The sequence below is a fragment of the Mustela nigripes genome, chromosome 3 (assembly GCF_022355385.1).
Source record: "Mustela nigripes isolate SB6536 chromosome 3, MUSNIG.SB6536, whole genome shotgun sequence".
NCBI classification, from domain to species: domain Eukaryota; kingdom Metazoa; phylum Chordata; class Mammalia; order Carnivora; family Mustelidae; genus Mustela; species Mustela nigripes.
Genome location: NC_081559.1, coordinates 71,017,168 through 71,034,425, shown reverse-complemented (window position 1 = coordinate 71,034,425; position 17,258 = coordinate 71,017,168). Strand labels below are relative to the sequence as shown.

Below are 17,258 nucleotides of genomic sequence, written 5' to 3'. Positions count from 1 at the left end.
GTTCTCCAAATCTAATCCTAGAAAATGGAAAATAAGATGTCCCTCAAACTAAAGAACAATTCTCCCACTACTTTAAATCAAACACAATCACTGTAGTAATAGCACCTATGTTTTTAAATATCTACTAAGTGCTTACTACTCTCAGTACTCTCCATATACTCAGTCTCTCACATCAAGCTAGGTAACCATTCCTTTCCAACCCCTTTCCATTCCTCCTCCCTCACTTCTTTCAGCTAGCTATGAAACAAATGATCTAACGGAGGATTTAATGTGTCATTATACCTTCTGAAATCTTGGCAAAACTGCAAGATTTCCCCCAAAACAAAAACAAGCAAACAAACAAACAAAACCCAAGAAAAAAGATAACATAGCCCAACCTTCACAGAATCTCTTCCAGAATAAGAGCGCAGAGATAGAAAATCCCCACACAGGGAAAATACATATTAAATGCATTTAACTAAACAAACATAGGTTTTTATAAACTACCAAACTACCAAAATATGATGAAAAGACAAATATGAACATAAAACTATCACTGCTGTCTAGGATCTAATTTTGTTGAGTGGGTAAGGGGGAACAGAGCATGGAGAAGGGGTTGGGGAGAGAAGAACAAGTGACTGAGATACATATAACCACTTAGAATAGATAAGTGAGGGCACCTGATTGGCTCAGTCCGTTAAGCATTCAACCCTTGGTTTAAGCTCAGGTCATGATCTCAGGGTTCTGAGATCAAGTCCCGTGACAGGCCCAATGCTCAGAGTCGCTCAGCTCAGAGTCAGCTAGTCTCCCTCTCTCTCCCCCTTCGCCCCTCCACTCCCCTTCCCCATGTGCACAGATACATGCTTTCTCTCTCTCTCTCCACTGCTAAAATAAATAAATAAAATCTTTTTTAAAAATTGTTTTAATGCAGTAACGAATATAGTTAGTGTAGGGAAAAACATAGGTCTTAAAGTCAGACATATCTGTGTTCTCCTCCCAAATCTACAGCTTATTATTGGAGTGATCTTAACCAAGTTGTTTAACCTACTCTTGCCTCAATTACTTCACCTGTGAAAAGGGGAAATATTACCCACCTTGTAAGGATGTTGGAAGAATAAAATTTGATAAATCATGTAAGTGCCTTATACAGTCTCTAGCTTACAGAATATATCAATAATTACTATTAACATTAGTGTCAAACCAAAAGTACATATCCTGCCTGAGGAAGACAAGAAAGAATGCACAAGAAGAGATAAAATCTGAACTGGTCCAAAATATAATCAGAAGTGGGCCAGAGAGAAGGTGAGGGGCAGGGAGAAGAGCTGAGATGTTTGCTAAAAATCTAACATCCCAATTCAGTTTGAGAAGGGACAAAACATGCTCAGTAAAGACTTCCTAAATTACCATTTCTATTAAATATACCATTTTATATTGAAATTATCCATTTCAATGGATGTGCCCTACAAAAACATGTAAGTTCATCAAAGGCAAGAATTGTTTTACTCTTCTACAGCACCTAGCAGAGGAACTAGCACATATTAGGTAATCAACAAATAAATATATTCTGTAGGAAATCAAGTAGGTCTTTTGCTATCTAAAGCCTGAAAGATATCTGACCACAAAAAATTGCTGTAACTCTGGAAATAAAACCACCAAAGCAAATTAAGGAATGATAACATCTCAATAATATGTACTAAATTCAACACTGGAAACTCATAAACTCACTTTCTCTCCAAATTGTTTAATGGTTCCTAACAAGAGGTGCACAGCCCAATCATCTATGGATGATTGTCCTAGGGCACCTGGGTGGCTTAGTGGGTTAAGCCTCTGCCTTCAGCTCAGGTCATGATCTCAGGGTCCTGGGATCAAGCCCCGCATCAGGCTCTCTGTTCAGCAGGGAGCCTGTTTCCCCCTCTCTATCTGCCTGCCTCCTCTCTGCCTACTTGTGATTCCTCTAATAATTTTTTTTTTAAATCTAAAAATATATATATGTATATAATATATATAGACAAGCATGTGTGTATATATATATATATACAAACATGTCCTAGAGCTGCCCTCGACCTTTACATGTAACAGGCTTTTGGTGAGAAAAAAAGGCATGCAAGTGTGTGCATGAGGTTTGAGAAATGCCTTACAATACAGGCATGGCTTATTTTAGAGAGCTCCACAGATAATATATTGTAATGTGCAGTAACACCCTTTACACACCATTCTACCTACACCCATCTCTCATCCACCCCATCTTATTTATAACCTATGTAAACGGGACTACTCCATTCCCAGAATTAATTTAATTAATTAATTAATTAATTAATTAAAACAGGTGACCCCTCTGCATCAGTATATTACCACCTTGTCCACTGTGGCATATTACATTCTTAAAAATGGCCACAACAATATAACCTGTCCTACAAGTTCTTCTAGAATCTCACCAACACCTACCCCATCCACCCATTAAGAGGTGAAGTTAAATTCCCTCCCCTTGAATCTGGGCAGACTTGTAACTCTGTTGTGACCAAGAGAATACTGCAGAAGTGATGCTTCAAGACTTCCAAGACAAGGTCAGAAAAGGTGATGTATCTTCTCCTTTGGTAGCTTGAACACATGCCTTTGGAGCACTAAGTAAAATGTCTGACTACGCTGAGGCTCCTAGGCTCCAAGAAGCCCAGGCCACATGGAAAGGCCATATATAAATATTCCAGAAGACAATCACAGCTGAGTTCTTTGTCAGCAATTCTTAGATGTGCGAGTGAAGATGCTTCCAGGTGTTTCCAGCCCTCAATTGTTGGATCCCTAGCCTTAGAGTCTTTCCAGGTGAGGATCCAGACATTGTGAAGTAGAAGCAAGCCATCTCTCCTGTAATCTGTCTGAACTAACCCACAGGATCCGTGAACATAATAAAATGGCTGTTATACATCCCTAAGTCATGGCGTGATCTGTATACTACAACAGTAACTGAACAGTTAGAGTTTGGACAGTTACTGTTAGTCACAGATCTATCATTAAAGATTGAATTAAATATTAAACCATTTGACTAAAGCCTCAGAATTCCATCTAAATCAGCTACCAAACTGACTCCTGACCATGTTATATTTATAAATTCCATTTACTGCTTCAGGCATAGATTTTGACATTTCCACTCTCCCTCTAGAAGGAAATATACCTTCCTGAAATCTCACTCTCCAACTTCCTGCCCACATCACAGCTCCCTGACCTCCAGTCCCCAGAATTTGGAACCCAGTGACTATAATGGCTTACCTCCATCAGAAACTCTGTACTGTTGGTAGTTGCTACATCATTCAGGAAATGAGGGGAAAAAGAATCCAAGGAGAAAAAAATGATATAATTATACTGGCTAAACTCAAAGTTTACTATAATCTTTTTATAAAAAGCAGACCATTAAAGCCATTTACCTATGATACAAAGATAATCCAAAACAGTAAATAATGAAATAATTTACACGTGCCCTTAAATTGCACTCTATCATTTCTAGAACATTGTCTCCCTTTTGAAATATTTAATATCAAAATTATTTTACCTTCTCCAAATAGCCACAAAATGACAGTATGAAAAATCAGTACAAGTATATATGACAAGAAGAAGAAATCTGTCTGAGAAGAAAAAATCAAGACTAATTCACAAGTGGCTCAGTCAGTTAAGCATCTGCTTTCAGCTCAGGTCATGATCTTGGGGTCCTGCCATTCAGCGGGCTCCCTGCTCAGTGAGGAGTCTACTTCTCCCCTCCCCTCCCCTTCCCTCTATCCTTGCTTTCTCTCTCTCTCTCAAGCAAGAAAAAAGAATAATTCACAATCTCAAAAAAAAAAAAAAAAAAAGAATTTACAGTTTCAACTAAGAAATAAATATAAATTACCACATAAATAGTTAACATTATATAACCAGTTCTTATCCACTAGCCAAACTAGGGTGTTAAACTGATGGACAGTAAAAATTACAATTATGGGGTGCCTCGGTGGCTCAGAGGGTTAAGCCTCTGCCTTCAGTTCAGGTCATGGTCTCAGGGTCCCGGGTCCAAGCCCCATTTTGGGCTCTCTGCTCAGCAGGTAGCCTGCTTCCCCCTTTCTCTCTCTGCCTGCCTCTCTGCCTACTTGTGATCTCTGTCTGTCAAATAAATAAATAAAATATTTTTAAAAAATTACAATTATAACAATGTCTAATGAAAAAAAGTAAGTAGCTTTTATTTTTACATTCTCATTAACTCATATCTTTTTCAAATTTATCAAATAAAAAAATCAGAAGCTTAGCATTCATGATGCCAAAACATTCCCCTATAATGTAAAGACTAATGATCAAAAGAAAAGGAGGTCAACAAAAGGCCAAATCATTAAAGCATCAGCTGCCAATATTAGCTTACAGAAATAAATGCTGGAATAATTAAGCCCCTCTTCCTGTCTAACAAATGATACAATTTATTTGTATGAAGTTCTAGTCAGTGTTCTAGTTTGTCCAGGTAATAGAATATGACATGGGGCCAAGTCCAAGACAATATTTAAGGATACTTATCCCCTGGAATACATATACCCAACAAACTTTTTTGAAAATCCAAATGCGGATTAAGTCATGAAGAAACTTCTTTGGCTTTTAAAAGTCTTAAAGACAAAAATATATAATCAGCACAAAAACAGAGCTAAGTGTATAAGTACAATGAAATGCTTTTTACGGTTTCTATTTTGCTAACGCAGTTACAGTTAATGGGAATTGCCATGACAAAATGATTGTTTTTATGAAAAGAAAGCTCTTTATCACTAACCAATCAAATTTCATTTTTATTACTGATGTAGAAAAGTTCGAAACCATGATTCATTTATAGAGCGTACAAAAATAAGAAGAGTGTTCAAGAATAGAGGGATCATTTACAAAGCAATAAAAAATTAAAACATGCATTTCTCTTACTGGCAAGGCAAATACTTCTACACATAAATGTCTGTAACTGCATTTGCCGAATATTATAATTTCTGTCTTTGAACAAAAAATGAGAAGCCTGAATTTAATAGCTCATCTCCATTTGGTATCTTCAGTCCATCTGATAACTGCTTATCAAGAAATTTCAAAAACGTTTGAAAAATGTTAAATAAGTTTGATGATATTTTCTTTCAATAATCACTCAAATATGGAAGGCTTGAGCTAACGTTAATAACTCAAAAGTCTTCATAGAAATAAGACTAGCAAATCTTTATAGGATACCTATCACCAAATCTTTTACATTAAAAGCTAAAAATCATGTCATTTCAGAGTATGGAGTGTTAATAAAGCATACAAGAAAATTAAAACTCACATTATGATTAACTATGGACTACTTTAAGATCAGAAACTTTTAAATTTTTCTGATTTGAAAGTTTTTTAAAAGGCATCATATCAGGGGCGCCTGGGTGGCTCAGTGGGTTAAGCCGCTGCCTTCGGCTCAGGTCATGATCTCAGAGTCCTGGGATCGACTCCCGCATCGGGCTCTCTGCTCGGTGGGGAGCCTGCTTCCCTCCCTCTCTCTCTGCCTGCTTCTCTATCTACTTGTGATTTCTCTCTGTCAAATAAATAAATAAAATCTTTAAAAAAAAAAAGGCATCATATCAAAGTTTTTTAAAAGGCAAATAAGCCACATTGCTCTCAATAAATTGTACTTTGCCTTTACTCTGAAGTAGAACCTATTTTATCTTTGGCTTTGCTTTTCCATCTGCCCCTTTGAGATCCCCTTTACATGTGCCAAGTGATAAGCACAACAGTATGAGACCATCCACATGAAAATATAAATAAAAGAAGATTCTCTGAATGTGATGGCTAGTTCAGTAACTTCTCAATAATTCCTCAGTGCCTTCCTCAATCCTGGAGAATCCTCAGAATACTAAGTAAAACTAACAATATGTCTTTATTTTCAAGAACAAGAATTGAATGCGCTGTATTTTTTTTTCTTTTTTTTTTTTTTAGATTTTATTTATTTATTTGACAGAGACAGCTCGCAAGTTGGCAAAGAGGCAGGCAAGAGAGAAAGAGGGAAGAAGGCTCCCGCTGAGAAGAGAGCCAGATGCGGGACTCGATCCCAGCAACCTGAGATCATGACCTGAGCGGAAGGTAGAGGTTTAACCCACTGAGCCACCCAGGAGCACGCTGAATTGTATTTTTTCAATTATCTGCTACAATCATCATCATTAGATAGGCATGTGGATATAAGAGCTCTATCACATATAATAATTCTATCACTCTCTGCATTCTCAATAAACCTTGTGAGCAATAGCATCACTCCTATTTTACAAAGGACTTTTTTTTTTTAAGATTGTATTTATTTATTTGACAGAGAGAGATCAAAAGTAGGCAGAGAGGCAGTCAGAGAGAGAGAGGAGGAAGCAGGCTCCCTGCTGAGCACAGAGCCCGATGCAGGACTTGATCCCAGGACCCTGAGATTATGACCTGAGTTGAAGGCAGCAGCTTAACCCACTGAGCCACCCAGGCGCCCTTACAAAGGACTTTTAAACTATGTTTTCCACTTCTTTGAGCTTCTGGTACCCTTCCGAACTGCCTTTAAAGTCCACATTTCCGGGGTGCCCGTCTGGCTCCATCAGTTAAATGTCTGACTCTTGATTTTGGCTCAGGTCATGATCTCAGGACTGTGAGACTGAGCCCTCACCTGGGCTCTGTGCTAAATGCAAGGATGATTAAGATTCTCTCTCCCTCTCCCTTTCTCTCTGCCCCACCCTTGCCCACCCCATGCTCTCTCTCTTAAATAAGTAAATCTCTCTCTAATAAATAAAAAAAGTCTACATTTCTTAGTACTTAACACGGAAAAGGGATGAAATAAAAAATACTTTATTGATGAAATTAAAAACAAAATGTTATAAACATGCCTTTTTTTTTAAAAGATTTTATTTATTCATTTGACAGACAGAGATCACAGGTAGAGAGGCAGGCAGAGAGAGAAGGGAAGCAGGCTCCCTGCCGAGCAGAGAGCCCTACTTGGGGTTCGATCCCAGGACCCTGAGATCATGACCTGAGCTGAAGGCAGAGGCTTTAACCCACTGAGGTACCCAGGTGCCCCAAACATGCCTGTTTTGATAATACTTTCAAGATGCTTACAAACGGGTTCCATGGAACCCATAAAACTACTTTTCCAGATCATAATATAAATTAATGCTACTCCTAGAATGATGTTATTAATAAATTTAAATAATTAAGCACTCACATGCCCACAATGAGATAAATGAAATATTGCAAGTCTTTTTTTTTATGCTTTATATAGTTTACTGAGCTTCTAAATAAAGAACAGAACAGATATTGTACTGATTTCAAAAGATTAATAATTACAGTATGATGAAATTAACTGATATGCTTCAAGTATAGCAAGGTACTGGGGAAGTAATAAGGTCATTCAGAAAAATGGTATAGAGTTACTAGAAATAAAGACACTTTTGGACTTTTGCTGTCCAAAATAGCAAAAGAATAACATTACAAATATAACATCCTCAAAGGTTCTCAGGCAATGAAAGTGGTAACAGAAACTACCACGTACCAGTAAACTAGATGCATGAAACATGTTATAAAATATCTTACCCCTTTTACAAATAAGGTAACTGTGGCCCAGACGGTCTGACCAAAATCACAAAACAAGAAACAGAGCTGAACTTGGTACTTAGTTTTGTCTTACTGCTATGGCCCGGTTCCTAACCTAAGCTTCAATTTCCTCACCTATAAAATAAGAATAATATCTATCAAAGAGGATCAAATTGTTAATATTAGCAATTATATATCTAAATCATCTAGAATAATGTCTCGAAAAGGGGTGCTTACTCTTATTATCAGTAATTATCTAGTTAAGCTAAGTTTTTAAGGCTAAAACGTTTTGGCAATGTCTAAGAGACCGCCACTCACTCCATCAGAGAGTGGTAAAAGAGAAAAACTAGGGGCACCTGGGTGGCTCAGTGGGTTAAGCCGCTGCCTTCGGCTCAGGTCATGATCTCGGGGTCCTGGGATTGAGTCCTGAATTGGGCTCTCTGCTCATCGGGGGGCCTGCTTCCCTCTCTCTCTCTCTCTGCCTGCCTCTCATCTACTTGTGATTTCTCTCTGTCAAATAAATAAATAATCTTTAAAAAAAAAAAAAGGAGAAAAACTAACAAGGTGAACAGCTAAAAATGACATTAATGAACATTTATGGAATGCTTACAGTGTGTCAGACACAAGGCTAAGCACTAGTATTTTTTCTCATCATCTTTAAAATATATAAAATTATCCTCACCATTTTACAAACAAAATAAAGATCACATATGTAGTAAGTAGCCAGGTCTGACTTACTCCACAGTCCACAGAAGTGTAAAAGCTAGGTGAAAGAAATGACTGATGGGCACCTGGCTGGCTCAGTCAGAGGACCAGGTGACTCTTGATCTTAGGGATTGGATGTTTGGGCCCCATGATGGGTACAGAGAATACTTAAAAATAAAAGCAAAACAAACAAACAAAAAAAAGTGATTGACACTGTGGGAGATTTCTGCTATTTGGTGCTCAACACCTCTCCTTTTGTGTGTGTCTGGGGGCTCTGTGGAGCCCTAGAGCCTGGAGCCACTCATAGCACAGGGATAAGCAAGGGGATCAGGCTTGTCCACCACAGTACCCCATCCTTTTTGGCTACAGTGACTGCTCCACATGTGCTCACACAACCCAAATGGGGATATTCCACCCTTCCCTAGGATACATACCCCAGTGACAGTAAAAAATTAAAAAGATAAATAAAAATCTCATGTAATGTACTGGAAAAATTTGCCATTAAAAAAAAAATAAAATAAAAACCACAAAAAAATGAAAATTTAAAATACACAGGCTGTTATAAAAAATTTTGAGGGCACCTGGGTGGCTCAGTCAGTTAAGCTGCTGCCTTTGGCTTAGGTCATGATCTCAGCATCTTGGTCGGGCTCCTTGCTCAACAGGGAGTCTGCTTCTCTCTCTGCCTCTGCCACTCCCCCTGCTCGTGCTCTCTCTCCCTGACAATAAATAATGGGTTATTATTAAAATATTAAAAATGGGTTACTATTAAAATAAATAAAATGGGTTGTGGGGGAGCACCTGGGTGGCTCAGTCGGCTTGGGTTATGATCCCAGGGTTCTGGGATAGAGGCTGCATCGGGCTCCCTGCTCAGCAGGAACCCTGTTTCTCCCTCTCCCACTCCCCCTACTTGTGATCCCTCTCTCTCTCTGTCCCTCTCTATCAAATAAATAAATAAAATCATAAAAAAATTTTTTTTAATGATCCAATACCCAGGAGGGGTAATACCTTCAAAGTTCTAAATCAAGCATATGATCATCTAAAGATCCAAGCTATTAATTCAAAAATTAAAAAGAAAATTCAAAATCACAATTTACCCTTCCTTTCCATATTATTAAATAACAAAAACAACTCAAAATCCTCTTCCACTTTAAGAAATTTATCAAAGAACCTCTGCAGTAGATCCACAAATATGTCTATGAAAGCACTGCTCACATCAGAGAAACATAATATATACCAGGGATGGCTTCAGGATCCATCAACTTGGCTAGACTGAACTATTGCTGCCAGAATTGCCTTTCTCCTGTTTCTGGTTATAGTGAGCTACAGGGACATTTCTCTAGCAGGCTCTGGGAGGACAAAAGAAGCAACAGCCATTTTGTAGCTCATAAATACCTTCTCCCAGTTATCCAAACACTAATTTAGATGCTGCTGTGAAGGGATTTTGCTGATATAAATAAAGTCCCTAATGAGTTGACTTTACATTCATCTAAAGGGAGATTATCCTGGGTGTGCCAGATTTAATCTGATGGAAGTTTTTTTTTTTAACAGAGAGCCTATGAGTTCATACACTGCAAGCAGCACCTGCTACATGTGCCTCTTCCTCTTCCTCCTCTATCTCCCCTTCCTGACTGCCTACTCTATGGACATGGTCTTTGGTTGGCCAACCCCCACAATAGCACAAGCCAATTCCGTGTGTGTGTGTGTGTAGACACAGATACAAAGCTAGAGTTAGAGCTCAAGATCCTCCAGTTTCTGCTTCACTGGTTGAACTAATGTAACACACTAAATACCCAACAAAATAAGATTAGATAAATAAATTATGCTTTCTTCATTACAATGAAATACTACGTAACCACTGCAAATGATGATGTGTACCTCCATTAGACAAGGAAACACATCTCAATGTTATACACAAAACAGGTTACAAAAAAGTATGTACATTTTGTATTATTTATGTGTTTTTTTTTTTTAAATTTAGGGGCAGAGAACAAGTTGACTCTGCTCACCAAAGTTTTAATGATGATGGTGAAACTTTAAAGTCTTAATCTGGGTGTTAAATTTTAGGTGATTCCTGTTTTATTCTTCAGATTCTTTTGTATTACTTCATTGTCTACAATGGCCATGTATCATAATTACTACCAGAAAAAAAAGAAAAAAAGAACCAGTTCTCATTTGACAGGAAAAAATGTGAGACTTACAGGTTAAAATGTGCAAACTCTTGTTTGTCCCTTACGAGAACACTATGTGCCAAAGATGAACTCTACAGTTTAGAAGAGTGAGAACTTAACAATGACAAGAGATGAGGCTGAAGAGATGGACTAACTTATGACAGATCTTATATGCCATGTGACAGTTCTGAACTAATGAAGACGTTGAAACAAGAGGAGTCACATTTGCATTTTAGAAAAATAATAATAAAATATCATAAACAAAAACCCACTGAGGCTTGCAATGTGGAGACTGTATTAGAAAGAGGCCAGACTAGACACATGGAAACCAATTCAGACACTACTACAGTAATCCAAGCAAGAAATTATGAAGTCCTGAACTAAGGAAATAGCAGTGGAGATAAAGAGAGTAAGCCACTAAGGTCCAGTAAGGAGTAAGAACTGCGGGATTTTGGAGGTGAATACACTGGTAGTAACGAGACAAAAATAGTTCCCTTAAGCTGGGGAGTTCAGAGAGGACTTCCTAAAAGATGGGCTCTCAAGAATACCACAGAGAGATGCAAGATGCCTTTAAATGTTTCTAAAGAAATATGAGTGTGTTGGCTCACAACCACTCAAAGGAAAAATAATAAGCAATACACTAAAAATGAGAGCACTCAACTACAAAAACCAATTCACAATTATTTGTTGTATTTATAAAAGGACTATACAAATACGAATCTCTAATCTCTTGAGGTTGATCTCTTCCAAGAAAATCAAATTACTGTCAGAAATAAAACACTCTGCATAGTTGCTTGATCTGAGTCACTTATAAGTCAAACATGATTCATATAAATTGTTACTTTAGTCACCCCTTATATCACTGCTTGCCCAAATACAATCTTTTAAATTTTTTTAATTATAATCGTTTAAACTACACAAGTAAAATATTCTCACTGTAACAATTTGAATTCAGAAATGCAGTTATTCTACCCTCCACGAACTCCCTACCCTTATTACTCTGAAATTACTAGTTAAAATGAGTTGAATATTCTATTTTTCTTTGCTTATATAGCAAGTTTATATAGGGTTTATTTAATAACAGTGGGTTCATAAAGTATATATATTATCCTATAACTTGTTTTTACTTAAGGTAATCATAAACTTCAAGCCAAAATATTCAACATTTCTATTATTTGTAATAATGTGGGCATTCTATAATTTGACATATATTTAGAACATCTGTGGTTTTTTTATACTAAAATTAATGATATAATGAATACTGCTATATATTGCTTTAAATAATGGTTCTTTTTGTTTGTTTGTTTTGTTTTGTTTTTATAAAAAGTCTATTTTAATTCATTAAAACTTCAGTTTTAACATATTCTAAAACTATACACTTTTATCCTTCTCTCAAACTTTTATGTTTTTGATGTCACAATATACATCTTATTTATCTTTGTATTCCTTAACAAATTATATTTTTTTACTATTTTTGTCTTTTAGACTTCATACTAGCTTACAAATGATTAACTCACTACCTTTACATGAGATTACTCTGAACTTTCTTATAAGTTTATTTTTACCTTTAAAGTTATACTTCCAAATGTTTTATTGTTACTAATTAGTACCCTTCTATTTCATTTAAAGAACCCCCTTTAACATTTTTTTTTCCCCATTTGGGATTTTTAAAAATTTTTTATTTATTTTTTAAATTTCTTTTCAGTGTTCCAGAATTCATTGTTTATGCACCACACCCACTGCTCCATGCAATACATGCCCTCCATAATACCCACCACCAGGCTCACCCAACCTCCCACTCCCTACCCCTCCAAAACCCTCAGATTGTTTTTCAGGGTCCACAGTCTCTCATGGTTCATCTCCCCACCAATTCCTCCCAACTCCGTTCTCCTCTCCATCTCCCCATGTCCTCTGTATTATTTCTTATGCTCCACAGTCGCCAAACTATGGGAAGAACCAAGATGTCCTTCAACGGATGAATGGATAAGGAAGATGTGGTCCATACATACTACAGAGTATTACGCCTCCATCAGAAAGGATGAATACCCAACTTTTGTATCAACATGGACGGGACTAGAAGAGGTTATGCTGAGTGAAATAAGTCAAGCAGAGTCAATTATCATATGGTTTCACTTATTTGTGGAACATAACAAATAAAGGTACTTCTAATGGTATTTCTATCAGATAAATTCCCTGAAAAGCTTCTTGGTTAAAGGATAGTATCTTAAATAATATTACTATATTAAGTTCTCAAACAACAGTAATACTTTAGACTCACCAGCAGTTTGAGGATAGATGTTCTCCCCCATACCTTTGTCAGTTCTAGAAAACTTCGTATTCACTTTTGCCCATTTGACTAAATGGAAAACTTTGTCTACTTTTAGTGACAGCAACTTTTCATGTGTTCATTGTCCATCTGCATTTCCCTATTTGTGAATTGCTTGTCCCTATCCTTTACTCTTGATCCTGTTGTTTTTTTCATTAATTTTTGTGGAAACTTATGTTTTATCATGTAAACCTTTAAAATTTTTCTGCAATCAAATCTGCTAATTTTTTCTCCCAGGGACTTTAGATTCTGTGTCTTGCTTAGGCCTCCTCTGCTACACAAGATTAAACTATCACCTATATTTCCTCATAATTATTTTATTACGATTTGGTTTTGTCCTTATTTTACATCTAGATCTTCAACTCATTTAGAATTTATTCTTATGGTGTTATAACTTAGGAGATGTCCCAACACCGCCTATTAATTATTCATCTTTAAATGTTTCCTTCTAGAGTAATAAATTACAAATAGCCAAGACAGCACACAAATAAAATTCCTAGGAATTCTTAAATTTCACTAACTGAACTAAAATTCCAAATTTATCAAAAGTTTTTTAAAAGACTTTTATCATTTTTGCTTTAAAAGAAATCACACACTGGACATATGTATACAGTATACCAAAATCAGCATACAACGGTGAAATAGTTGATTTTTTCTAACATAGCAGAAATGGAAATTAAATCAATGATCTAACTTTTTTTTTAAGATTTTATTTATTTATCTGACAGAGAGAGAGATCACAAGTAGGTGAAGAGGCAGGCAGGGGGGGGGGGGTGAAGCAGGCTCTCTGCTGAGCAGGGAGCCCAAGGTGAGACTCGATCCCAGAACCCTGAGATCATGACCTGAGCCAAAGGCAGAGGCTCAACCCACTGTCACCCAGGCACCCCTAAGTCAACAATCTAACTTTTAACATAAACAGAAATAATCAGTTTGAAATCTAAAGATTATTCATTGATTCAGTCACAAATATTTATTGAGCACCAACTAACAGGTGTTCTGGATTTAATGCGGGCCAAAACAAGTAGATCCCTACTTTCAGGAAGCTTATAATCTAATTTGAGCTTCTCTCTCTTTCAGAAACAATGTATTTAAGTAAAAAAGAAAATAAGAAATATATGTTCACACAAATACAGTGCTATGAAAAACATTTTGGCAAATTTCATTACACATTCAGTACTTTCCATTTCCAAAATACTACTTTATTTCAAATGTACCTATTTATCCTGGTAACTGTCTCTTTACTCATGTTGAAAATCCTGCAAGAAATTAAGATTAACTTCATTTAAAGATTAGCTATTACCCATCAACCTAAACCTACAATACCTATGTCTACTCTCCTCACTTCCTCAACGATATTTAATTTCTGTCACTATGGTAAATAACTCAAAAAGAGAAATCTAGTTACATCAGCCACGTTCAGTCCAACAAATCAAAGTTTTTTCCAAAAAGTATATCGAGACTGAGAGACTTTTCGGCGATTCCTACAGATCTAGCAAATAGCAATACTATATTGCTTGAAGAGGAAGCAAGAACTTCGGTGGTCCTTACATGGCGTCAGGTAACAAGGGCAACTCATTAATGACAATCACCTTAAACGTCCGATCCCACGACCGAGGCCACCGCCACTCTCAGCCTTGTAATACCCGGCCCTTGTGGCCACGCCCCCCATACGAACTCTGGGCCTCCTCCATGCACCCTAGCTCCTCCGGACCCAACAGCACAAAGTATGCCCACGAGAGGGAAGGCGGTATTACTGCCCCTACAGTGTGACCTTGGCTAAGTGTCTCCCCGTCAGTTTACTCATCCGTGAGATGAGGCTGGTACTCCGCGCCCGCCTCTATCCCCAGGCCTGGGTTCAGCACCTAATGCCACAAAAGGGAAAGCTGCAGCCCTAAGCTCCACGCTGTTCCCCGCGACTGCCCCGCGCCGCCCCCGCCTCCACCCGCAGTCCGAGGCCACGCGCGCTACCTGCGATCTGCGAGACGAAGGCTTCAGCCACTAGAGACATGTCTGCTGGGCGGCTCTGCGCCCGCGGTTCCTACGCCCCTCGGCCCTCGACGTCCTCTTCTGAAACCCGTGCGTCTCCTGCGGCTACCAGGCGTGATCCCGGCTGAGGCTCGCACTCGCACAGCCCACCTAGGTGCGGGTGCAAGCGGTGAGGACCCCAAGGTTACCGCCAGGCCTGGCCAGGAACTTCCGGCGCAGCTGACAGTGGAGGAAGAGCACTTCCGCTCGCGTCACCGGCGCGCTCCTCCCCTGGCGCGGGGGGTTGCCGAGTCCTAATCTCGCCGCAGGGGCTCCGCGGCCGGGGGGTGGGGTCCCTGGTTCCCGGTCGCTCTAGGCTCCAACCTGGGGGTGGAAAGAGGGATCCTGGAGGTTTTCAGTATCCTTTCTGTAAGCGAGAATTTTCTAAGCAAGTTAATTTTTTTCTTCTTTTTAAAGGATTCTTTATTTATTTGAGAACGAGAACCCGAGCTGGGGGAGGGGCAGACTCCCTACTGCAGAGCCAGGGAAGGGCGCCGAGCTGGGTCTCACAGTACTGAGATCACGACCTCAGTGGGGTGCTTAACCGCCTGAGCAACCCCGGCATCCCAGCAAGTATTGTTTTTAAGCGGCACCATACCAAGCCCTTTAAAAAGCGTATACAGTATTCTATTTAGTGTCTTCTCAACAACCAAGAAGTCGATATTGTTATGGCCATTTTATGGGTAAAGAAACAGGCTTAGAAAGTTTAAACTGCCTCCTCAGGGAGTATGATGAGGCCCAGATTCAAATCTGTGTTGAATTTCCTCTGTTTCTCTATACTGCTAGGTTGATTAGTCCATGGACAGACATTAGTGTTTATTCCTTTATTCAAAGGTGTTTGGCAGAGAGGAGGCATGAGAAGCTCCTAAGCTGAGAAATAATTTGCCCTTCAATTCTGGACACCCAAAAAGAAGCTCATCTTGCAGAATAAGTTTCACACACTTCTCCCTTTGGCGGGGGTGGTGAGAGGGGCAGGAAAAGGAGGAGACATTAAATCCATAAGTGACTTTTTATACAGTTTATACAAGCATACAATTGAGGAAACATAAGGATATGTTACAGATTTAGAGGCATAAAATATTACAAGTGAAACTTACTTCAGAGATCATCTGGTGAGTCAAGGCCCCCCTTTCACTGCTGAGAAATTCGTAACAGATTACCACAAACTAAATGGCTTAAAAATATTAAATTTATTCTCTCCCAGTTGTAGAGGCTGGAAGTCCTAAGGACTCTAGCTTTCCCCTGACTCTTTGTAGCCTCTGGAGGTTGCCAGCAATCTTTGGCCTTCCTTTGCTTATAGACCCATCAACTCAAATCTCTGGCTTCATCATCATGTGGCAGAGTTGTTTGTATCCAAATCTCCCTCTTCTTATAAGGACACCAGTCACTGGATTAAAGTCTACCCTTATCCAGTATGACCTTATCTTAACTTGATTTCATCTGCAAAGGCTATTTCCAAATAAGCTTACATTCACAGGTACCAGAGATTAGAAACTTGAACATACCTTTTTTTTGGGGGGGGGGGGGGATATAATGCTATCCACTACACTAAATGATAAATTTTTTAAGAATAAGTCATCAATATTTGCATCACCCTTTGCAACTAGGAAATTTGTTAAACTAATTTAAATTTACCCAAAAAGTATGTGAACATAAATATAGCAATGTATTCAGAAACAGTGTCTTCTCACTGGCTGAGATTCAGAGTTGACAATGGGTTGAAATAATAGGTTTTTCTTGTTTGTGCTAAGGGAGATAACACTGATAGTAAAGAATAAGCCCAGTTTCCTCCTCCTTATCCCATGAATGATATTGACCAAGAGAAATGAACTGTTCCAGGGTATGGGGAGGCAATTAAAAGAAAAGCTTTCAACTCCTGTCTGTTTCTCTGCACAGTGAACTAGTATAACTTGTAAAAGTGAAGATCTGTCAACTATTGAAGTTCTGTTACCAAGTTTGGTTTGTCATTTTTTTTAAAGCTGGAATAAAATTTTTGACTACTTTTTGACACTTGCAGAATTTTTTTTAAGATTTCTCCATATCACAGAGATTATATGGGAACCTGAACCAAAGGCCTTAGAATTGGACTAGGGAATCCAAAATCCAACAAGTTCAAAGGGCAAAGGTGAGCCCCAAAGTGGAAGGAGAATGGCAAGATCCAGGGATTTGGCATACATGCAAGAAAAACAGAGCAAGATGAGAGGCAAAGGAGACTGTGCCCTCAAAATTTCAGTTAGGTGTCTATGGCTTGATGCCTAGCACATCGATGATCTGGACTGGCCCAAAGGTCCTGGGCTGGTGATTGACACCAACCCTGTTTTAGAAAGCTTTTGAGAAAGAAACTGGGATCTGCTGGGGGCACTGTCTATACTCAACCCTTTCATCATTGTAGCTGGGGAAACAAGACTCATCAGCACCATATGGATTCACTTTTTCTCCCTGACTGATGGTTCCTTTGCTTCCCACACAGGCTAATTTAGACTGGAAAGAATCTATAA

The 17,258-nt window shown here is 38.5% G+C and overlaps 1 protein-coding gene across 2 annotated transcripts in view; it reads right to left on the bottom strand.

Moving 5' to 3' along the window:
• Positions 1–14,961, bottom strand: part of MTX2 (metaxin 2) — a 68,017-nt gene extending 53,056 nt beyond the window's left edge. The window contains exons 1-3 of one of the 2 annotated variants that reach the window (XM_059394219.1): positions 14,704–14,961; positions 13,950–13,991; positions 3,241–3,272 (exon numbers count right to left, since the gene is read on the bottom strand). In XM_059394219.1, coding sequence (XP_059250202.1) covers positions 3,241–3,272; positions 13,950–13,981 — 64 coding nt within the window. In that variant the 5' untranslated portion in view covers positions 13,982–13,991; positions 14,704–14,961. The remainder of the gene's footprint in view (positions 1–3,240; positions 3,273–13,949; positions 13,992–14,703) is intronic. The other variant, XM_059394220.1, reaches the window with a different exon arrangement.
• Positions 14,962–17,258: the final 2,297 nt, after the last annotated feature.